This window comes from Pelodiscus sinensis, chromosome 6 (assembly GCF_049634645.1).
Source record: "Pelodiscus sinensis isolate JC-2024 chromosome 6, ASM4963464v1, whole genome shotgun sequence".
Taxonomy (NCBI): domain Eukaryota; kingdom Metazoa; phylum Chordata; order Testudines; family Trionychidae; genus Pelodiscus; species Pelodiscus sinensis.
This window is the reverse complement of record NC_134716.1, coordinates 3,140,274-3,165,668: the sequence shown is the minus strand read 5'-3', so window position 1 is coordinate 3,165,668 and position 25,395 is coordinate 3,140,274. Positions and strand designations below refer to the sequence as shown.

The 25,395-nt window shown below is 41.2% G+C and overlaps 1 protein-coding gene across 3 annotated transcripts in view; it reads right to left on the bottom strand.

The window, feature by feature from the left end:
- Positions 1-25,395, bottom strand: part of PIGG (phosphatidylinositol glycan anchor biosynthesis class G (EMM blood group)) — a 268,780-nt gene that overhangs the window by 195,652 nt on the left and 47,733 nt on the right. For all 3 annotated transcript variants that reach the window (XR_012904572.1, XM_075931310.1, XM_075931309.1), the window contains 4 exons: positions 20,650-20,867; positions 18,587-18,868; positions 12,794-13,248; positions 7,628-7,819 (listed from right to left, as the gene is read on the bottom strand). Coding sequence is in view for 2 of the 3 variants with exons in the window: in XM_075931310.1 (XP_075787425.1) it covers positions 7,628-7,819; positions 12,794-13,248; positions 18,587-18,868; positions 20,650-20,867 (1,147 nt within the window). In the remaining variant the exon portion in view is untranslated. The remainder of the gene's footprint in view (positions 1-7,627; positions 7,820-12,793; positions 13,249-18,586; positions 18,869-20,649; positions 20,868-25,395) is intronic.

The window sequence follows — 25,395 nt, the reverse complement described above, 5'->3', positions numbered from 1 at the left end:
TTTTAACACAACTTTTAAATAAATGTTCAGCTTGGAAGCACTTATGCAAACATCAACTGTGTTGAATAGTGTCATAAAAAAACAATTGTCTTGTTACTGTGCAATACAGGTTCCACGCAAATGTTCAATTAATGTTTTTTTTTATTAAAGTGACCCATCAACTGAAAATACTACACCCGATGTAAAAGAATTCCACTCTCTATTAAAAGCAAAAATAGAATACAAAGTACTGTGTGCAGCTAGACCAAGGAGCATATGGAGCTCAACAGCACATTCAAGATGAAAGTATCACATTAACCAAGTCAAATTAGCAGAGAAATGAGACAATTCTCACACAACTCATTAATTCACCCAGACACCTGAAAGCACTGTCCAGTACTATAAAAATGTTTCATAATTATAAAATAAGAATATATCTAATATGTCACTGAAATGATATTTAAAACCTACAAATAAAATGTGTCCAAAAAGACAGATAACGTCTCACGTTTAGCACTGATTACTAAGGTCAACTTCAAGGTAGCTTTTTTTCTGTGTTCCCTCTCCCAAAATCAACACTATCTGCAGCCCACAGCCCGCAGACATGAGCACCTAGCTGCAAGCACTGGCTTCAGAGTGACAAAAACAACAACACATGCTCCTAGTCAAGGTAAAACGTACAGGATGGGGGAGGAGGGAGGCATCCTGCAAACTCCATATAGTTTCAAGACACAGAGAACCTGTTCTTTCCATTCATGAGGCATTATGGATGAGAAGAACGGTGACCTAGTAACCCTGTAGAGAAGGGGTGCAGAACCTCAAGCCTGGGGGTCAGATGAGACTTGCCTGGATCTGGCCCCCCAAGGCTCAGGGATTCCCCTACATAGGGAGCCCCCTGCCACCCACCCACAGGGTTGGAGCACACAAAATCTACTAGCCCGGGCTCCCCTAGGCTCTGGTGTGCGAGGGGAACATGAGGAGTGTCTTTTTCCTTCTCAGTCAGGGGTTTCTCACCTGTATGTTGCCCCCAACTGATTTTTCTATGGCTCAGCGGCCCCCGACCCAAAAAAAGTTCCCCACTGCTGCTGTAGAGCATGATCATTTATAGCAAAAGCAGGATCTAGCCAAACCTATTCCACACAACTTTGCAGAAAAATGTAATCCTCTTTAAAAGCTCTCTAGTCTCACATCATGCTGACACTTGTGGCTTGATGGTACTACACCTTTCACTGAGAGACCAGATCTACAGTAGTGGAGAAAATTGATGCAATAACCAACTCTAGTAACATGCATTGCGTAGCTGGAGTTGACATACCTTGCACTGATTTTCTGGAGCAGCCTGCAGTAGGAGGTTGATGGGAGAAATACTCCCGTCAACTTCCCTTACTCCTTGTGACTGCGAGGAGTACCAGTACTGACGGGGTGCTCTCAGCATTTGATTTAGTGGGTCTTTACTAGACCCACTGTGTCAATCCTCTGGCAAGTGGAGACTCGGCCTGAGAATGACAGAAGCAATAAATGGGCAATGCAGGTTTTAGTAGCATTAACTAGTGCACAGATTTCTATTCAGATCTATTGGTGTAGAAAAGGCACATGCCCATTCTAATCCTAAGATATTATGGCAAGTTTTTTGCGAGCTAGATCTAAAGCAGATGTGCAACTTGACTATAACCTGACCTCTTAGGACATGTTAACAGGTTGAAAACACTCAGGAAGAATAGTTCCACTGCATTTACCGTATTTAGAAATTGAAGACCAAAGACACCTAATTAGGTCAACTTCTCTTTCCTCTAGCCAGTGCAGAATTAAGTATCCTATCTTAATATATGATGATATTTCACCAATTAGCCTCATAAGAAGCATTTCAATATACTGAGACAGGTTACAAGGGAAAACCAACTTTAGAGAACAGTGTACTTAATTTAACATATTAGTTTAAAGCTATGACCTATTTGGCCAATGGAGATTCAGACCCCAAAGCCTCCCAAACCAGCACATACATTAAGATAATGCAACATCTTCTTACTTTCTGCAGAGCTATTTTTATAATTATTTTGCCACTGTCCATATTTTAATCTTTTAAAATAAGCAATTTGAAAGGAAGAGAAGGGCCAAATTATTCTTCAGTGTTTTTCAATGTAAAAGTTGTCTTGGCACAAGCCATGGAAGAGTGTGCATATTTTCATAACCTTTTGCCTCATCCCTCATGAGCAGCAGTGGCAACGGGAAGCTGGAGTTTTTGTTGCTGCTGTTTTTAATAGAGCTCTTTTTCTTTTCACTGATCACATAGTATGTGTATAAGCCCAATACTGCCTCCAGTGTCAAATATGTTCTAAATAGTGCATGTCAGAAGTTATATCGAAATGCTGTTTTTCTTCATGTAGGCAAGGATTAACTGTGGGATTTCTGAAAAAGCTTCAAATACATTTCTATTATAAGTGAAACTGGCAGCAATGGCTTCAACTACTGTTGCCTAACACTTAATTTTAAAACTCTTTTCAGTGGTTTACAACTCGGCCAAGTATCTATGCTACTGTCTGCCTCTAGCTAATTTCTTTATTTTGAGAGAGAGGGGGAGAGGGAAAGGAAAAAAGATTCAGCAAAAAAACAGCTCAGCAAATTAGATTAAGGAAATATTTTTTTGCCAATGTGAAAACATTCTTTTGAGATTTCAGTGAGAAGCGCTAGAATATCAGTTTTTTGAGGCATGATTCAGCAAGAGGTATTTAGGTCAGATGGTTGCCTTTTGTTGTCCTCAAGAAAAATCTGTTCATATTTGTCAATGTTAAATTTCTGACAACTGACCTTCGTCCATGTTCAACGCAGAAAGTTTGGCAGAAAATTTCTCCAAAGATTCCATTTGTACTGAGTATGCTGAACTCCCACATAGCTCCATGCCAACCACACGGACCATGCTCAGTCCCCACACAGCCCAGAGATCAAGTTCAAGGGGCTGAAAAACCATAAAAAGCATTCAGAAGGAGCAGTTGCTGAAGGATGTTTCAGTGCTAGGTACTAAAACACAGCAGGGAGTCTTTCTTCCCAGCCTCTAATGCTCCCCTTGGTGGTGGCTGAGGCTAAATTGTAGAAGGAAGAATCAGCCTGGCTGGCATGCAGATGACGGCAAGCAGCAAGGACACTGTGACATGTTAGGGGACAAGAGGAGGAAGAGTATGAAACCACTTCCAGATGTTTCCTTCCAGACCATGGAATTGGAGCCAAGAGTCCAAAATCAACATTCTTTTGCCATCAGCCAACATCGGAAACTCACTGGCAAAATGCAGCTCTCCTTTGTGACTGGCCGTTAGAGATAAGAAGAACCTATTCTTGCTAGCAACGGTCCCATAACTTCAAAGGTCTGGGCTGTAGATCTACAGGTTCATGCCCTGTTGATAAACCATGTGCAGGCTTAGTATGGTTCCAAATGGTGATTTTTTTTTTAAGTTTGCTTTTTAAAAACAAGGACATTACACAACAAAAGTGACATTCAAATAACATAAAGGCTGCAAAGTCAAGCACTAATAAGTTAGGAAATGCCAGAATTAAAGTTTCCTGAGCAATCCCAATTAAGCCCCCTTCTGTGTATGATACAGTTCGTAATTGCACGATCACACACTTCTCTCACAGGTCCTTTGCTTCATTTAGCACACACATAAAAGTTGATTGGTGCAGTGGTTCTCAAGCAGGAATCTGGGGCTCTCTGGGGAGGACGCAAGCTGGTTTTTAGGGGGGGCCACTATGCAGGGCCAATACTGGACTTGCTGGGACCCAGGGCAGAAAGCCTGAGCAACTTAACTTCATGTGGTCCCTGTGGCATGGAGCCTGGGCAGCAGCCACACCCTACAACAAGCCCTAGCTTTTATATGCAGAAAAACAATTGTGCACAGTTTTCCCATGAGATTTTCATAGCATGTTGTGTGGGCTTCTGAAAGAAAAATGTTGAGAACCTCTGGTATCATGAGTGAGGTTTTTTCCTATAGGGACTGTGCTATTTGTTGCAGAGGCTAGGAAGTGGGAGGTGAATAAAGTAGGGCGCCATAGGAACTGAAAGGATGATCTCATGGTTAGGGAATTACATTGACACCAGAAAGATCCGAGTTCTAATCTATTCACAACACAGTGGAAGCTGTGCAACAGAAGAGCTAATAACTCCATCAAAACCATCCATTAGGGCCCAATTTTCAACACTGGCTTTAATCTTTGTGCATCTTATTTTCTCAGCTGTAAAATGGTCATGTCATGTAATCTCACAAGGGTCCTGTGAATCAACTCATTCATGTTTGCAGACAATTCAGAAGCTATGGTGTGGAGCTCCTTAGAACATTCCATGAGGAAATAATTGTGTATGGAATTCAGGGTCTGGATGGGGTACAGTAAACAAGGTCTAAGTAAAGAGAAATATTCAACACCTACTCATTCAGTGAACACCATTTATTTTGTGCAGTGGGTCCGATGTAAAGAGAGCAAGTCATCATGAAGTTCCAGATCGTTGGCAATACATACACATAATGAGGCTGAATGAAGATCACACACAAAAATTTGACTTTCCTACTTTTTAGGTGCTTGACTTTGCAACCTTAACATTCTTTTAATGTATTTTTGTATAGAATCTAATACATAATACAGGCAGTCCCCGACTTACGCGGATCCGACTTATGTCGGATCCGCACTTACGAACGGGGCTTTTCTCGCCCCGGAGCTCACGGGCGGCGGGTCGCCACCCGTGTCCTCCGGGGCGAGAAAAGCTTCTCCCGGTCTCCCTGGTCTGCTGGGAGGGACCAGCAAAGCTGCTGGACCCCCCCAGCAGACCAGGGACACCCGAGCAAAGCTGTCGCCTGGGCGGCTTTACGAGCAAAGCCGCCCAGGCGGCGGCTTTGCTCGGGTGTCCCTGGTCTGCTGGGGGGGTCCAGCGGCTTTGCTGGACCCCCCCCCCCCAGCAGACCAGGGGGACAGGAGCAAAGCCGCCCAGGCGGCGGGGGTCCCGCCACCTGGGCGGCTTTGCTCGGGTCTCCCTGGTCTGCTGGAGGGGGGAGGGGGCACAGCTAGTGCACCCCCCCCCCAGCAGACCAGGCTTTTGTTGCGGGACGCCTCGGGTACAGCAGCTGGGGTGCTGCCGGGTTGGTCCTGTGGGAACCTACAGGGCAGCGCCCCAGCTGTTCTGTCCCAGGCTCCAGATTCAGCAGCTGTTGAAACTGATCAGGCTGATTCCAGGAAGCTGGGGGCAGAGCAACTCTGCCTCCGGCTTCCTGTAGTCAGCCCCTGGTCAGTTTCAGTGGCAGCAGCTGAATCTGGAGCCAGTTCCGACTTACATACAAATTCAACTTAAGAACAAACCTATCTTGTACGTAACCCGGGGGACTGCCTGTATATATTCCTCACATTATGGCCCAGTTACAAAATTAGGAAAAGCCAAACTTGTGAAGAACACATAGCATATAACAAGTTGAAAATAAAGAACACAAGTCTCCTGATCTGCCCTCCAGTACTGGACCATAATGCCTTCACATATATTTCTACCAGACCGAGTTCAGGGACATTTGCAAGGCAATGTAGAAAGACCTATATTATTGCATCGCACACTGTTTGAATTTTTCACTTAAGTCTTTATGGCAGTCTTTTTATTTTAAAAGGGAAAGGCAATAGGCAATTTCAAAGAAAATGTCCTATCAAGGTAAGTAACAGAGCAGCACTGATACCAAACCTTAAGGATGACAGAAGACCAAGGGTGAGGTGCACTGGAAGAACTGTGCACCAAAGGTTGACATGTATCTGCTCTCACTTACAAAAAACACTACAATTGTCCAATTGAAAAAGCCTTATGAGGTTTCTACAGCTAAACAGTCATTTAATGTTAATATGAGCAGCCATCACTGCAATTGATGGTGAAGTTTGGTCTTATTAATCTAAAGAATTTTTAAGCCACTGCATAATCAAAGCTATAAATGAAAGGTCTGATATAGCAATTTAAGCAAATCACCATATTCACATTTAAATGTAAGCTGAGAGTATAAAAACCCTGTACTTTTCTTAGTCAATTCTAATTGCAATTAACATGCTGACTATAGTGTAAATCAGCTGTCAGGGAAAGCTTTGCTCACTCTGTACATTTAAGAACTCCATTTATCACTGTAACTGTTCTGTTTCCGTGCAGCTCAGTTGATGCTGTTAACATTCTGTTGCATGCTGCAGTATTTTTCCTCTCACTGAAGGAATCGCATTCTACCCTAAGGAACTGCACTCAAACATAAAACAAAACTAAAAATCACACCTAGCAATCAGATGTATTTCTAGACAAACACATTCAAGCACATAGCCAGATCCTGCAATCCAAGTAAAGGCCAATGGAAACCTTTTTTGGCAGAAGACCAAATACTTTAATACTAATTAAGAAAGTGCCATTCTCTTCAAATATCTCCACTGTCCATAAAGGAAATACATGCACCACTGGTACACTTGGCCTGTCAGTAGTTAATCCTAAGGTATTTTCCTTAGGATGCTTTCCAATGTGATTCCCAATCTCCACTTCTTACAGAGGTTTTGGCCTCTGGGCCCAAATCTTCAAGCCAACCTATTCAGACTCATGTCAAATTCAAAGTGATCTCTGCACAATTTATTTTAGCCACAAGCAAACTGTCTTTGTAGAATTCTCCCCCCCCTCTTCCTCCCCCAAAGGCTAGAGGAATCAAGAATGTTATTGGTATGCTTAATGGTGCCCCAGCTGTGGAGGGAAGGCAGGACCAGAAGCAGGTCCAGAAGTCAGACTCCACGGCCATGATAGGGCTGGGTAGCAGGACAGGTGGAGAGCACAGAGTTAAAACAGTTAAACAAATAACCATTTTAACAGCCCTAACAGGAATGTATCCTGGAAATTTCCTACCAGGCTCCCTTTAAGCACATGTTGGGGCTGCAGATCCAGCTATATTATAACAAAACATGAACACTATCAAATAGGTTATAAAAGAATCAAAGCTGCTCACCTGCACTCCAAAAGCAGCTAATGCTGAGGATGAGGGGGAAAAAATCCTCATTTGTGTATCACTTCCTGACCGGCATGGTGGGAATGAGACTCAATCATCTTAGCTTTGAAATTCTCAGTCTGTATTATGCTGCAAGATTTAGACCTCCAAAGCAGGAACCTTTTACATCTTGAAAGTATATGTTATACACTTTCAACTGCAAAAGGACCCCGGAGGAAACGATTTCCTAAATGTATTTTTACCCATGTAGTCTAATGGTAAACTATTTCATCGCTGTAAGTAAGCTTGGAATTGTTGTGTACTAAATGTAGCAATTCAACACAATAGTAAATGTAACAACAAAAGGCAGTAATCTTTATACAACAGATTCAATATGGAAATTTGAAAAATGGTAACTGGCTAGACCAATAAGCTATGCCTCAAGGTAGTTGATGTCTGTGTCAGCCTTTGACAGGTTTCCAATTTGAGATATGGTACAGTAACATACCACTTTATAGTGCTCCCAAATTACGAAGAGAGACAACATGAAACTTGTCAGTGCACATCCTTCAAAGAAACGTCCCTTCACTCATAACAGCTTGATTCTAAGCAGAGATAACTGTGCTTTTTTCAGTATCCAAAGTGTTACAACTGTACTAGAAATAGATTTACATATCCGCTGATGAACTTACTTTGAGATATCTTTGCTGTCTTGTTGCCATGGAAATACAACATTTCCAATGGCTGCCCGGTAACTGTAGACTCCCAAGAGTCCAAGTGCCATCGCTATTTTCGAAACCAGGGAGCATCTTCTCTGAACCAGAATAAAGATCATAACTAAAGAGATGGCTGCCAGCAGGGAGAGGACAGCTTTATGTTCAGAACTGTAAAAGAGAAAGAAAAATCTATAATTACTGTGAAAGTACCTTTAAACAGCACTTTGGCTACTATACAAAATCTCCAAATTAATCTTTGCACCAGCACCTGTTACTAGCTTTCAAAAAGATGTGGCAAAATATTTTAGTATATTTAGTAAAAAGATTTTGTTAATGAGGTTTTTTATTCAAACATGCATGTTTAAAGTAATCATGGCTATGCTAGCTGGTCTGTTTTAAGCGAATAAAACAAAATTTCATGTGATACGATAAAAGATCCTAATGATTTCAAAGCAAAATTATGCAGCTATGAACATTATATGCATATGTGCAAAATGCTCTCTCTTCTACAACAGCATTTTTGTTTAATATAAAGCAGCAAGGCTTTTTACATATTTCACAAGCATCTCTTAAAATTACAAAATTCTGTACATTTATCCATCCTACTTGTTTTTCAATTTATAAAATGTCCCCTAGCTATCACATCTAAGGACACACACAAGGTAGCATACAAGTTTTCCTCCAATAGCATAATAAGAATCACCACTTACACCAGAGGTGGGCAAACTACTGACCACAGGCCACATCCCATCAGACCTTTAAGCCCAACCCTTGAACTCCAGCCATGGAGTGGGGTCAGGAGCTTGCACTCATGTGGATCCCAGAAACAGGGGCAGCTAAAGGGCATTGCATGCTGCCCCAGCCCCAATGCTCACGCTGCAGCACCCAATGCCCAGGAACCATGGCCAAAGAAAGTTGGGGGGCAGTGCCTGTGGATAGGCATATGACCTGGGAGGCAAAAAAACCAACAAAAAACCAGTCTCTCTGCCAATCTGATCTGGGGATCAGTGGGACCCTGAGCACACTGATGAGATTCCCCCAGACACACAAAGAATTCATGGTAATAACTGAGAGTCTTCCCCATCTAGCGTTCCATCTCTGGCTGTTGCAGATTTTGCTAATAGCAGATGCAGATGAGCCATATGCAACTGTAGGCAACCTCACCACACCATCCCTTCCATAAACTTATCAGGCTCATTCTTGAACCCAGTAAAGTTTTTTTCCCCCACTGCTCCCCTTCAGAGGGTGTTCCAGAGCTTCACTCCTCTGACCGTTAGAAACCTTCATCTAATTTCAAGACTTGACTTGTTGATGGCCAGTTTATACCCATTTGCGTCTGTGCCAAATCTGGTTGTTAGCTTAAATAACTCCTCTCCCTCCCTAGTGTTTATCCCTCTGCTGCATTTAAAGAAAGCAATCATATCTTCTCTCAGCCTTTGTTCTGAAAGGCTCACCGAGCCAGATCTCAAATCTCCTCTTGTAAGGTAGGTTCTCCACTCCTCTTATGGTTGCAGTAGCCCTTTGCTGCACCTAGTCCAGTTTGAATTAGTCTTTCTTAAAGATGGAAGACCAGAGCTGCACACAGGATTCCAAATGAGGTTTTGCCAGTGCTTTGAATAACAGCCACAATACTTCCCTCTCTCTACTGGTAAATACCTTGCCTGCTGCATCCTAGGACTGCATTGTCCTTTGTCACAGCCGCATCACATTGGTGACTCAGTCATCCTGTGATTGACCAATATACACAGGTCTTACTCCTCCTCCTCCCGTCATTTCCAACTGATAAGTACCCAACTTATAGACAATATTCTTGTTTAGTCAATCCTTTAGTATGTGGCTTTACTCTTTGCACTACTGAGTTTCTATTTTCCATTTCTATTACTCTAGAGTCATCTAAAACTTCTTGTATGTTATTCCAGTCCTCCTCTATATTAGCAACCCCCCCCCAATTTTTTTTTCTGCAAATCTTACACTCTTCTTGCAGATGTGATAGCAACAAAAAAGGCTTTCTTTTGGCACACAAGGGACTGCAAACAGGATGCCAGAGGCTCAAACAGAGGTCCCCCTAAGAACAGCTAACACACTAGTAAGGCCTCACAAGAGACATGGCTCTTTCACAGATAGAGACGAATGACTCCCTTCAGAAATATATCATGGCATTCAAGAAAATTGACCCTTCCCTTGCATTGGAGGATGAAATGTCAAGATCACTGCTATGTGAACCCTCAAGAAGCTGAGGCATAGTCAAGAAGATTATGGGTATCGCAGATATGCCAAAATTTCCTAAATGCTGCCTAGCATCGTTGAACCTAAAGAATTGTTGAGCAAGATATTACTGCTGTCATTGTTGTTCTGTGAAGTGATGCCTCTATCATCATGGTAAAAACCCAGGGAACCACAATGACCATTTACTGCGGTGCTTAGTGATTTAAAAACCTATTTTTAGACATTCATGCTTGAAAAATTTGGTTTTAATCTCAGCTGAAATGTAGCATATTTTAACTCAACTACATAAAGAAATTAGATGGACCATCTTTCCAGAGAAAGAACTTGCGTGTATGTGTTTCTTGTTACACCAGCCACTTTCCATGATGTTTCTAGTCTCTTGCTTTTCCAGTGACGATGGAATTCATTTGTTTACTAGTGTTGACCTCATCTTACCAATGTGAACACAAGGAGAGTGAAAGGAATGATAAATGAGCTCATGATTTTTTTATTTTAGGTGAGCAAAGCCTTTACCGCCTGTTTACCACCATTTTTCTAACATGCCACACACATTAGTATAGCATACCCCACACTCCCACAGTAAATTGATTTTTTTAAAGATGAATATATTTTGGAAAGAAACCCCTTAGGGTCTATATAGTATGCTTTGCAGCTTGTAATTATGTGTAATTCGCTTTGCTATGGGCTAGTCCAGTGCAATGCCCTGCTTGCTCCTTGGGCCCCTTTTTAAGGTTACAATCTTCATTAAAGTTTTCTGATGGACTAATCTCTCTTGAACATTTGCTTGTTGAAGAATTACGGGCCCAAGGTAGGGAATGTTAAAATTGTGTACGAGGGTAACCAAGTAACCGCTGATTCTGCAGTACAAAGCTTAGCCTGCCTGGGAGTAGGGCCACCAGCCCTTGCCCATCCAGCTCCGCTCCCAGGGAGGCAGCTTTGCTGACTGTTACCAAAACCGTTAACCAATAGGCATTTGCTTATCTGTTAAAAGGTTAGTCGTTTACACTCAAACATCCCTAATACAGGGTTACAGCCAAACTCTTCTTACAGGGATGGAGCATCTGCCCTCCTTTCAGGTAGCAATGGCATTCTGAAGACAACAACAAGTTGCATGAGCTAATCGTCTGCTATAACTGGGACTGTAAGATTCATGGCTGCTCACATCCTGGAATGCCACTGTGTAAGGTGGAAGATGCACAGCCTGAAAGCACAAAGCTTTCCAGGGAAAGGTCGAAGACCATCTGTGAATTGCACGGATGAAATGAAAGCACGGCATAGTAGGTGGAAGGTCACTGATTGTAATTCTGTTCAGAGGAGCAAATTCCCACCAGCTACAAATTGCTCAGTCGCCACAATAGGAGAATGCACACTCACACCTGAGGAAAGACATCAAAACGGTTCTTTACAAATGCTGGTGGGTTTCTCCCAAGTAAAGGAAGATCTCCACTTTATTTGAATGAGAAGTGGACAGAGTAAGAGACACTACATCTGACACTAAACTAGCAGGACAAAAAGCTTGGTTTCACCAATGTTTCCATTAATACTTACTGCGCTAAGACTACATATATAAATATCTATTACCACTATCTCAACAACAAGTGTATTTATACAAATCCATCCTTAATGAACCATTTTATTAAACCTTAGAACCACCTACTCACCCCTTCTCCTTATTCAAAGCCAGTCAACTTGCCTAGCAGTCCCAATCCCCCTTCACGGTTCCTCCCGTCTGCCCACAGCTCCTCATCCAATTTCAGTGACCCACCTGGCCAACTGATTCCAAGTCCTCATCTCTCCCACGCTCCTGGCTGAACAAGTCACAACCTGCCCTTACTACTAGCTCCCAGTTTAATTTGACCAGCCAGTCCCACCCTCCCCATGCAAACTCCCAGCTTCAACTCTCCCATATAGTAAGATGAAGGCCAGAAACATAAGCCCATGTATCACAGGTCTGGTGTGAGGCCTCAACAGCAATAATCAAGATTTCACTAATATGAAACAGAGCATAGCTGTGAACAAGAGGCAGGCCCTGCTCACAGAAGCTGGCAAGAACAGGGCTGATATTACAGAAACACTCCTACTTAAGAGGTACTAAGAACTGACCATGAGCACATTCCAGAGGGGTCAAAACAGAACACCCTGTGAAGCAACATTTTGGTACCAAACACACTTCCCACAAACTGACAGTATGATACGTAATGATCAAACCCCCAAGTACAAGTTAATGGTTGATTTATTTAAATCAGATTTTTTTTAATCAATAAAATACTGGTTGGTCACACAATGCGGTTTCGCTGTCCAGGTGCAAAATTGCTGCAATTTGTATTGACCTAAAATAATGCAGTGTAGGCATTTGAAAACCCTGCTCTTTCATTACCAATAAAGACCTCAAATTTCTCATGTAATCCCTATTGTGTTAGAGAGAAGAAAAAGTCTCTCCTCCCTCCCCCCCACAGCCATATCCCTTGGGACAGGTCAGAAAGAACACCAAGCACTGTTATTCTTTGTTGTGACTCAGTAAAGTTAGGAATTATGCACAGAACCCTGCTTTACATAAAAACCATTAATTCTGATACACAAGTGTATATATATTATGCTTGCCACTAGTGACTTAAGTTATTTAAGAACATAAACCACTGATAAAAAAACATGTGTTCAAGTTTGCGAGAATTAAATTATAAATCATGGTTAATGCTAACAACAACAGCCTAGTAGAGGTAAATACATTATATGAGACAACTGCGCCAATAAGAATAGCGTGAAACCCCTGCAGCACTTCATTTCGCACTCATTTCCTTCAACTATTTATAGTATTTCCTATTTACAAAATATCAAATCTGTAGCCCCTTAGCTAAACACTAAGTAAGACATGACATTTTAAGAATGTAGCAACCATCAGCCAGCACAGATACCCACCTTGTCAACCAATGTCCAAAGTCGGGTCGATGAGCCCACTGTACACCCGTCTGATTTAATGAACGAAGTAACCGACAACAAATAAGGATGATCCATGGACTTACTAAACCCATCCACTTTTCTGAGCCTCTTAGAAATTCATCTGAATAGGTGACTTTGCCCAATTTTGAGTCATATGATGGTATATCAACATTTTTGAATTGGGCGGTTTCCCCAGTATCTTCAAAATTTTGTTTCACAGCAGTACTAAGCTGAAGATCACAGTCTCTCACAAGAAAGTAATGTCTGCAAATTTCTTGGCACAGTGCCAGGCAAAGAGTATTGATAAGAAAATACCAGGTTTGGTGTTCCTCTTCTATAAAGCTGCTTGCTCCCAAGCTCACAGCATGGCCAGCAGTTCCTGCCAAAATGAGCACATCTAGTTCTGACCAGCTGGATTTGGAGACAGCTGGATTCTGTGAACAGAAAATATGTCATTGGTGAAATAATCTGAAAACCATATCATTACTCCCGTGTGCGTTTAACATGTGCTTACAGTTACTTGTTTAGTGATAACAAAGCCTAAGCAAAAAAAGGCAAATTGTGTAATTTTTCTCAGTGGCATTTCCTGCACTTTTAGTCTTACATAAGTTAATTTTAGTGTTAGCCACTGAGTTAGCATCATAACACATTTAATTATACTATTTAAAATCATTGTCTACCCCTTCAAGGTAACTAACTTCTCTCTGAATAATCACCAAGACATACTTCAAGTTCAGGTTCTCTGCAACCTTGTGATAGAAGGTGTGAAGCAGATCTTACTTGTTGCACATGAATAGATCTAAAAATAGAAATCTCACAGTAATCAGAAAACTGAATAAAGATACCAATAACAAGCCATTTTCTCACCACTGTAGATCTCTATCCATTCATAGCTTGACAAAAAGAAAAAATCATCTCAAATTAACAGCAGCAATTGTGGAGCTCTTGCCACCTTGTCACTGTGCAAACTGAATAGTGCATTTATTTCAGGATAAAGAGACTGTTAAATAGTGGGTGTTTAAGGATTTATTTCACATGTTATGTATGGCGACAACAATACCCTGGACCTGAATTCATCATTATTTTAATTTTCTGCTCAATGCAGTTACATAGAACCATCTTCAGTAACTGCATGAGAGAAGAGAAGGCTCTATACTTGCAAAGCATACAAATGAGCATTTGGGGAGAAATATTACCAGAACAATCCTTTATTTTCATTTTAAGTACTTTGTTGGGAAATATGCAAAGAAAACCACATATCACAAACAAGAACTATTGACACGTTAAGGAATAGTCAAGTGATTATTTTCAAGCCAAAACCCAAACAGGGTAACTTATTTATATTTAAGAACAGTTCTCTGAATGCATCTGCGTTTGATTGATCTTCTTAGCAATGTGCTCCTATCCTTGACCTTGTGATCTGACTTTAAAAAGGTACTGAATCTCCAGGAACTTTATAAAGTCCAGTCTAGGGATGTTAAATGTAGATTAACTGGCTAATCGAATAGTCAATACAACTTGCATTCACTATTCAATTAGTCAGTAAGGGCACCTCCACCTTTGAAGTGCAACAGCCCCAGGGCTGTTGCTACACTTCATAGGTCAAAGCACAGTGGGGAGCATGGTGCCAGTGGGGGACCGTGGCTCCTGGGGTCAGCTGAGGACTCTGAGCCAGGCAGCACAGATAGAGGCAGCGCGGGGGGGGGGGGGGGGGGGAGGAGTAGCAACTAGTCAACTAATGTCAACTTGTCATTCACACCCCTAGTTCAGTCAAATATATTTACTCTGAGACTGTGTATGGGGATGGTCCAAGGGGGCAACTGCCCTGAGGCCTTCCGTTCCAAGGGGCCCAGGATTCATGGCTGCTGCTACTGCAGAGGCAATGGCACCCTGAGCCCTGGACCCTTTGAATCACTGTCAGAGCATTGCACACTGTGCTCCAGAGGAGGGTTTACCCCGCCCCTTCCACCCAAGGCTCCTCCCCTTTTGGGAGCACAGAGCCACCCCCCACCTTGTCCATAGGCTAGCAAGGCTGTCAGCTTCCCTGATAGTGCACCGGAATGTCTAAGCTTTAGTTCCTTTTTCGACCTCTCACCCTCACAGCAGACAACCAACATATAAACTCCTGAAGTCTGGAGACCACTGGTGCAGCTCACGTCAGAACGGATCTAATTTGCTAAGCAACAAGCGCTAGCTGTGGAGGTAGGAGAATGGCGTTGTGCATGGAAAGTACGTACTACAGCTTGCTATACTATTTAACATGGTTAAAAATTAACATAATGGTCAAGTCATTGTGTCTAAACACGGTGAGGTGACTACCTACAGTGGCCCAGAATAGAATATTTTGTTGCATAGAGGAGCGGTTTTCAAACCTTTTTTCCTCATGACCTAGTTGAAGAAAACGGTTGAACTCCCTACAGCAATGAGACCTAGTGCCCGACATTCCACCCCCCAGTACTGGGTTGCGATCCATAGTTTGAAAACCACTGGCATAGTGTACCTTGTTAAAAGCATTGGCAGGAATGTGTGGAGAACTGGGCCTACTGTGAAGACAGGGTTACATGTCAGTTTAGCTAAGCCATCAAGTTTTTCTACTCTAAGCAGCTGTTATTAACAAAAACTAAGTGCTTGCCCAGGAACAAGCAATTGAGACTAACCACCAACCACCTTCAATAGTTAATTTGGCAGTTCTGATTACATGGAAGAAATACAATTCAGCCCTGAGATACTTACAAGGAACCCAGTTTGTGCTCAATACATTTGGTTTCACATGGTCAGTGATCTCACCTTAAATAGTCTGTTTTAGAGATTAAACCCTCCAGTGGTTACTATCTGAAAGGCATTTGCCAACGATAAACACTGGTATGCGAGAGATCATCATTTTCTTCTGGGCTTAGAAAGTATTATCATAATTTCAGATAGAGCTGGGCATATATATTGTTTATTTGCTCTAAGTACTGACTTCAGAAGTAAACTTCATACATCACATTTTTTACTCGTGATGCTATATCACCATGCTTTCCGATGCCAACTCTGACACTGTGGCTTACCTTGTAAAACTTGCTAACAAGTTACACATTTTCATCCAAAAATTAAACCTATATGTAATCAAGTAGCAGGTAATAAACACATTTAGCCTTGGCATCTAATTAAGACTCATCTGGAATTTTGATTTTCGGGAACCAAGCTGTGCCAAGTCTAAATGTAATCTTTGTTATTCACCACATGGAGCTCATGAGCTGAGTTAACAGGACAGGTGGCACACCTGAAGTACAAACTAGATCTTATTTAGACTAACAGCCTGGATGGCGTGTATTTATGGTGGGGAAGGGGAGAGGTACAGAAGCATATTATACCAAAACCTCTGTATTTACACCAAAACCATCCCCTCCCAGCAGAAACCTCTGAACTTAGAAATTAAAATTATCAAATCATATGATACAGAATTCAAATTTCAGTGGGCTGAGAGGTTCCAGCTGAAATACAGCCCAAGACAGTGATATAAAGTTATTAGCATCTGATGCCTATTTGGTACACAAGGTACTGATACTTACTCATTCCATTTAACAGACTTGGTTACATCAGCATTAGCACTAAACAGCCTCAGCACACAGGCCAAAGACTGAAAGTGCATCGAGATCGAAATATGCATAAGTAAAGTCGTTAGGAGATTTATGTTGCAGCAACTCCTATGCAGTAAGCTCTATGTAAGTTCTTTATTTAAGGGATTAGTATAGCCAACCCACTTCCTCTTGCAGAAGTATATATTTATGATTTGCACCTTATGGTTATCAACACCAAGCAGATGCCTTTGACAACAGTAAGCTTCATAAACTGGAAGCAATTGAAATGTAAGTCAGTGGAGATCATGAAAACAACTTTACGGGAGCCACAGCATTTCTTCTTACTAAAATAAGTATCAATAACTAAATGATTAAGTAATTTTTACTCAGTTACTTTTCAGACTGGAAATTATAAGGTTTTGGGATTATTGGTAAAGTCTCTAACATTCCTGAAGTCTTGAATTCTGCTAATTTGGACACGAAGGGAGCTAATTTTGATTTCCAACTGTGCTACTTTCCATGTGACAGAACAGCATTGATTACAACTGTTCCCAATAAGGTTTTTCTGGCATGCTCTGAGCACATTTGAAAACTACAAAAATCACTGCACCAGCTCATTCAAAGTTAAAAAAAAGAGGTAGCAAGAATGGAAGGAAAGATCCTAATGTGAACTGCAGTTTGGTGCTTTGGTAATTAAATATGAGGTAAATGATATCATACGGGGGAAATCTATAAAAATTAAGCAGAAGGCAAAAATTCAATGAAAGACTATTTATTTGAATTGCATTGTATTAATAGGTGTAATACTCCAGAGCTGCTCCATTCTGAGCACTTTCAAAATTTCCCTTACTTAGGCTGGCCCCAATGTTTAAAAGATATAGCAAAATATGATTACTAGCAGCAACTCTATATATTACACTTCAAGGCTATCCACAGAACTGAAGCACTAGCCAAAAAAGTTAACGTTGTGAAGATTGCCTAGGATTTATAAAGGACTACATCACTATTTAAAGCCTTACATGTCACTGAGGGTGAGAGTGATTGTGAAAAGATGTAGTAATTAAAAGTTATTTATAGCATCTAGGAAGCAGATGTGAACACTGCCAAGAGCATTATGGTCTCCAGAAAATTCATGAACCTAATCATCAGCTCCTACATTCAAACATGGGGAAAAAGCCACATGAAGGGACATGTAACTTGAGAGCCATTTCTTCAGTGATATGAACGAAAATGCTTTATTTAAAAATATATAAAAATACATTGTAGCAAAGCTCCTTCTTGACCTTGGTGGGTCCCGCACTTTCAAGCTATTTGCTTGCCTCAGAGGTTCACAGCAGTCCTCTGTTTAGACACTGGCCTTCTGTTTGTTGAGCTACCCTCACAATTGACCAGCCTGGAGAAAAGGGGGGAACCAAACTCTACAGACTCTGTGACCCCTCCAAGTGATACAGGGCTGGACAAACCCTTTTCCCAAAGCCAGTCCTTTTCTGGTGCTGAAATGGGGAGTTGGTGATGGGAGGAACCTGGGCCTGCCTGCTGCTCCAGCTTCCATACCAGGGACCTTGTAAAAACAGTTGCCTGAAAATGTCTCCAGTAACAGCTGCACAACAGCTACGATCCCCTGGGTCCCTTCCCCAGCACCTTCCTTACTGCAGGCTCTTCTGACTGGTACCTACTTGCACTTCATTTTTCCACTCTTACAACCCAGTGAGGAGGGGGAGGCAGTTGTATATAGTTCAGAGGTTTTAAAACCGTATCAAGAGATTTATTTTATGAAATTGAACAGCTTACAATGCCCACTGTATTCAAAGTGTTGTCATGTTCCAAGTATCTAGAAAATATAACCAGTTATCTTCAGTAGGCAGTACTCTGGTATCACCCAAAGAACACTAGTTGTATATGCAAGTATCCTAGCATACAAGGCTGTAACTAGCGTACTGCATAACTGTTTCTGATCTAGTAAATCAAATGCAAAATTATATTCATTAGAATACTCCTGAAAGTAATATGAAAATGAACATTTTTTATGATAGTCATTAGAGTAATCAGCATGATGCCATAGTGACTATATCATATTTCACTCTGATTAAGTGGGTTCAAATTATATTATACCTTTGGCATACACCAGAAACTTCAGAGACAACTGTGCTCGAGGACACAGCACAAAGCACAAAAGGCTTCAATTATATTTCTTAAGGAGCGGTCTCACCTTAACTGGAAGTTTGGGATTCTCAAGCATCTTTCCAAAGGTGGATAAAATTACACACATAAGCGCAGAAATCAGCATCATCACTCCAACTGCCATTACCCACGATATACTGCAGAAATAGCATGAGCTCTCCGCTGACGTGCATACAATTACATGAACTGCACAGAGCAGCAGGCACAGCAAGTAAAACAGCAGAGAAAACAGTGGAGGCGAGAGAGGCACTTCAAATTCAGCCCTGCTGCTCAGGGCTTTCGGCATGCTGAGCAAAAGCAGAAGCAGAACCTACAAGAGAGCAAAAATATTGGGATGGTCACGAGATTGCGGCATAGTAGTTTGGAATCTAACGTTCAAAGAAAACAGTGTAGTTTCTCATACTGCATTGCTACTGAATACGTTTTGTAACAAGGGTGTCTGTGATGGAAGGTACCTGCCTGACAGGGCAGTTTTATGCCAACTGACACTGAAGAATACAATTATGTATGTTAGTGGTTTTAAAGTGACATACATACTCTTGCATAGAAATTCTACAAGCTCTCGGTATGCAGAACTCCCACTGATTTCAATGGCATCCCTGCACCAAGAGGGCTTACGAAATATGGTTAGAAGTATGAAGAAAGGATTATTAACCCTAAGCAATAACTATCGTTCTTTCTGACATGTCCCCCATGAGAGCTCCACTCCAGGGGCACTTGTGCCCCCTGTGGATTTGAATGAATGGAGATCTCTCATAGCAGTGCCCATTCGGCCCATGCACACCTATTAGTCTTGTGACCCTTGTCATTGTTATACAGCCAGTCCCCAAGTTGCAAACAGTTGACTTAAGACCGTTCGCATTTATGACCAAAGCTGTCGTAAATGGCAGACCCTGAGTTACGAACGCGGTCCACGCTTACAAACAGCGCGGCCGCGTGTAACTCTATGGGGTCCGACTTACGAACAAACTGAGTTTCGGACCAAGTGCTTGGTCAGTAACCGGTTCATAAGTCGGGGAGAGGCTGTATAGCGTTTTGCAGGCAAACCCACCCTCCGTTCCTTCTCTACCATGGAGCCATACAACACACAACTCCAAAGCAGAGGGGAAGAACGGTGGGCAAGAAAGTACCCACAGGGGCACAGTTCTCCAAGAACCACAGTTATTGCCCGGAATGAGTGGCCACTTCTTCTTTAAAGAGTCCTTTATGGGTGCTCCACTCTAAGTGACTTCCAAGCAGTTCCCTTTGAGGAGAAAGGAGCTTTGGAATTGAATCAAGTATGGAAAACAGTACATCTCAGCTGAACATAGCATCAGAAGTAGAGTCATGAAATATCACACAGTGGTCAGTGAACATATGTACAGAAGACCAAGTAGCAGTTTAGACATTTATATAATGGACTCATTTTTGAGAAATGCCACAGAAGAGGAAAGGGACCTTGTAGAGTTCGCATGTCTGATTAGAGATTACAGACCCTTTTGATTGATCTATCAGCAAGACAAACAATATGGGGGGTATTCCTGAATGCTTCAGCCCTATCCAGATAGACGACCACGTCAAGGGTATGCAACAGTGCCTCTTGCTTATCTAGGTGAAGTTTAGGATAGAAGATTGGCAACTGAATAGGTTGGATAATATGGAACTCAGAATGCAGGACAATGTAGCACTTGCTTCAACTACCCCAGACTAACACGGCTACATTTCTATCACTATGGAACTCAGAGTAGACTACGCAAAAATGTGTGGTGTGGTTGCAAAGTGACCTTGTCCTTAAAAAATACTGTGAAAGGGGGGGCATGCCATGAGGGCCTCTATTTCCCCAACCTGTTGCACCTTGTCCGCTCCAGGGCTTATGGATACAAGGACAGTTTAAACTGGAGCACATCTGCATACTTGCTGTAATTATCAAAATAGAGAAAGCATAAACTGAACAGATTGTACCCAAAGCTTCCTAACCCTTAGCCCATAAAATAATTTTGATGTGTTATCAAAGTTATGCTTCACAAGAATTCACAAGAACATCTGATGGAAAGGGACTTAGCATAGACAATGCCGTCACAGAACTGCCTTCCCAAACTTATCAATTCATACCTCCAGCACTATCACTGTCCCCACAGTCATCGAATACATGTCGTACTGAGCCACTTGCTTGCTTAGTGAAGAACTCAAGATCTTCAGAGCCTCTAAATATTGCTTAAGGACCTTTTTACCCAGGTTCAAGAGGACTTCTGAATTATTACCCTCTAGGTAGAGCTTGATCCAATTCCCATGGGATTTTTCTGCTATCTTAAAATGCTCAAATCCAGGATCTAGCAAGAAAAACAGGGAAAAAAGATCAGTATGTAAATTAGTAATTATCAGAGTCCTGATAGTATTTATACACTTCCCAGGAAAAACTTGCTTCAGGAACTAAAACAATTGGAATTTCACACAGAGAAAGGTATAAATCCTAAAGAGATAATCAAGTCCATAGTGAGGTAGTTACCCTGAATACGAATGATTAATACCCGAACAATGAAACATTAAAGCCCACAAAGTTGAAAAGAATAAAAATCGAGCCACCATCTTTAATTTGGAAATTCACAATGGTACATTGTAATCTCAAAGGTACAATGAGATTAATATTAGAATGCATCCCAGAAAAGAAATCCTTTTAATATGTGTTTTCTCACTTTTTTTACATGTATAAAAACCGTGAAATTGTGGAATTCAATAGACTCAATTTGTCAGTAATACAGGAACATAGAGCCATTCAATCTTTTTTTGCTATCACTTTCTGCCCTCTGCAATCAAGTCCCCAAACATACACATTTTTGTAATTTCACCTGACAGAACTAAATTAAATTAAATTACAAACATGCACTCTTAGATCACATGGTCAATACTTTCAGAAGTGATTCTGCATGTTTCACTTTTAGGGTGTCCAACCTGAAACTCTTGAGGGTGGCCTGATTTCTCAGAGTACCTACCCTCTGAGGATCAGGTCACTTGGAAGATAGATTCTCAAAATCCTAGACTTCTAAAAATCTTGATACTCTATGTTTGCAAGGTCTCACGATTCTCTACTGGATTTAATCCATTTTGATGTTAGTTTCGCAGGAAAGCCATGTTCCTTAGGAGCATACTATTCAGGAAGTGGTAGTAGCCAAGATTTCCAAGAAAAGGAGATTTCAGCCTCATCTTCAAGTCTGAGTCTATGAAAAGTGAAGAGATGATGACCAAACAGTCTGATCTCCTGCACAACGCAGAGCATGGAATTTCACCAAATTGCTCCCACATTCATTCCATTACTTCTTGTTGAGCTGGGGCTTGTCTTTTGGAGAGAGATTTCATCTGGACTTAAAGACCTCAAGTGACAGAAGCTAGTATGTCCCTAGGTAAACTGCTCTAATAATTCGCTGCCTTATTTTAGTCTAAAATTTCTTAGCTTCAGCTTCCAGCAACTGAATCTTGTTATGTCTGTCTGAAAAAAGCCCTCTATCAAGTCTTCTATCCATGTAGGCACTTACTCATCTATAATCAACTCATCTCCCTACATGTCTCTTGGATAAACTAAATAGGCTAAACTTCTTTAATCTCTTTCTCAGTTATTGTCAATCGGATTTCTAGTATCAGGAAAATAAATTTAATCCAATCAAAGTTTTGAAGGGAAAAACTTTAGCAACAAATCCCCCCAAAAATTGTTTTGGGGTGGTTTTCAGAGACTCTGGCTTTGCCCAAGCGATGGCCAGGAAAACACTCATTTTCAAGGCCTTAAGTTTATACCCTCCACAGAGCAGCCCAGGACAGTGGCGGCCGTACAGCCTGGCGTCCCAGGGCTGAGGCACTTGCTTGCCCCCTGTGGTCATTCAAGAGTACAACTGTCCCTTGTATCACAGCCCTCCCTCTCTGTTTCCATGCACATATCATTGTCATGACAGAACTAAGCCCTTACCTTGCTTTAAGTTATGGTAAGAGGAAGCTATATACAGAATTTGTGCTCCTAGCTCTTACTGTTTAGGAAGAGTTCTTGAACAAAACAAACAGATGCACACGGAGACAGATGCACAAACTCTCTCAAATATTTAGTAGATTTGCAAAGACAAAATGGACTTTCCCAGAGAGAATGGAAGATCTGTTGGCTTCAAGACTCATCTTCCTCGGTGCTCTTAGGAAGAATTGAGACTCAGATAACTGCTAGTTTTTCCAATGTAGAAACTCATTTTCCCTCTTGTAAGCATCCAAATAAGAGTTTTAGTGCTCTTCCCCTTGACCCCTGGGTTTTAACTAACTCCCTACAAATCCATTTTTTTCCCCCACATGTTAGAATGGAAAGTATCTAGTTTATTCGGTTACATCCAATTTTGTTTCAAGAAAGTTACAGCCTCACATATCATGTCAAGGGAACATCTACTGAATATTTCAGTTGAGATAAACAGCATAATTATTGGTTGTATGAATAGTCTCCACAAACCATTAGTAAAATGCAACCTGGAGTGCAAGTCTACCCCACACAAGCCTGCCATAAACTGTCCATGTGGCCCCTGCTGCCAGGTACTCAAGTTACCTCATACTTTCTGATATATTCCCATTTCAAAGCAGAGTTCCTTCAACATTTGCAATGACTGTAAGACCTGAAGCCCTTTTCCCTATCCACAGGGCTCCCACCAACTACCTTCTAAAGCAGTTTCCAGAGCTTCCAACAACTGTGAAATTGAGAACTCCATCCATAATCTTTTGGTGGATAATCTTCTAAGATTACAGATGATTTCAGCTCAATTTATTCCAGCAGTTACGATTCAAACTAGCATGTCCAATACAAACTGTTAGCACTGCAAGCATTAAGAAACTTACATTGCTAGAATCAAAAGGGCTTTTCTACTCTATAGAGTAACTGTGTAAAATGGCACTCACTCACTCGGTCTATCTGCTCCTTGTATAGATTCTGTCACATCCTCTTACCATAGGGAAAGGGATTCTTTGCTTTTTTAATACAACCTTTTACTCCCATTAGCCTCACAGATAGAAGTGAGCTAAATACTGCGTCCTGTGCAGCAAAAAAAACGGTTTAGTGAGTTTGTCAGCTAAAGCTGTGTAATATTATTGAAGACAATGTTGCACAAGCTTAAGTGACTGCACTCCTCTGGCCTACAGAATCCTTTGAAAACAATGCATGAGAACGGAAAAGCCCAGATTTAACCTAAGTGACTGGCTGAACTTAGAAATTGTACTTCATATTGAATGTTGAATGACAAACGGAGTCATTCATGTCTTTTTTACAATGATTTTTCAGGGTAGACTTCTGAGTCTTTATAATTCCCCTATTGTTGTGACCACTGTCAGCTATTTTATTATGTGCTGTGTACCCCGAAACAAATCTTCATTTATGTATGTTGCCTAGTTTGAGACTTAATACTACAAAAGTATTACACTTTTCCTCTGCTAATTTCTCCTTGAGTACCATATTCACCTATGGATTAGTAAGTGCAAGTCTTGGCAAGATACGTAAATGTTGTAACCAGGACTGCATCTTTTATATCAGCTCCTATCTAGGACTGTTATCAGTCATCTCTGGCTATTGGAAAAGAGAAGAAACTTTCTCTTTCTTCCTTATGAACCCACATGAGTGCTGGCTGCTCCAAAGACTTCTTACTTTACCCATTACCCCAAACCTTCTAGCTACAGCAAGAAGTATAGCGAAAAGGACCCAAGCACCTACAAGTAATGAGGAAAAGACTCCATTCTATTCCTTCACCTGCCTCCTTCTTTGGAACCTCCTCTCTCCTTTCACTTACTCTGCCCACACCATTCAGGAACAGTGTTAGCAGGAAATTGACATGATTCCTTATAGTTTCATTGCAGCCTGAATGTGTCTTATCAGCAATAATATGAATGAATGAGAGTCTAGTTATTTCACTTCATTGCTTCCTGGCAAGGTTCTGAGCAGTAGCAGTGGAGAGGTCTGTTTCCAGAGGCAAAAGACAACACTTCACTGGTTTGCATGTCAATATTCATCTGCATAAGCAGAAGGGCTAGAACTTTAAAAAAAAATCAGCAGAAATTATTGACTCTAATCCCCTGGCTTGGCAGTGAGCACTTCCTACTCATTACCTGTAAATTAACTCTCCAAGCCAAGTATTACATCATTTCACAATACTGCAGATCCAACATGCTATTTTAGTCCATTTTAGCTGAGAAATAGCACATGGTCCCAGAAAACTTATGATTTAACAAATACAAGGGTAGCATGATGTTACCTTCTGAGAACAAATGCTTAAGAGCAATACTGTTTTTATTTTGTGCCAGCTCTTTTTAAATGTCAACATTAATTCTCCATCTTTGTGATTCCAAAGAAATGTATTTTTTAAAACAGTTCAATCAAAACTACAATTTGACAAGTGCAAAAAATACACTTTTAAGGAAGCTATTTAACAAACTAATCTAGGTTAATGTCCTTGTGGCCCAGTAACTCCTACCTTCTCTAAATTCAATGCATTAATAACTGTACCAAGATAGACATACAGTAGCAGAAAAATATTGGTTCAAGTAATCACTGAAGAAAAGTGTGGGTCACGGAGATTTAAGAATTCGGGTTGGATTTTGTCCCTGATTGCTATGTAGTGACTTGAATAAAGCAGATTTACAAGAAAAAATGTCACTCTATTATCAAACATAAGAATCCATTTCAATTTTTGAGGTAGTTCAAAATTTACACGTGCATTCCTAGTCTGGTTATAATCTTAAAAGACACTGAGTTCTCCTCTTTTCAGATGAAGTTATTTTTTCCACGTCACTTAAACACTTATCATTGAGGTCCTCCTGCTGAATTCTGTTTGTTGTAGATCACTGAGCATGTCA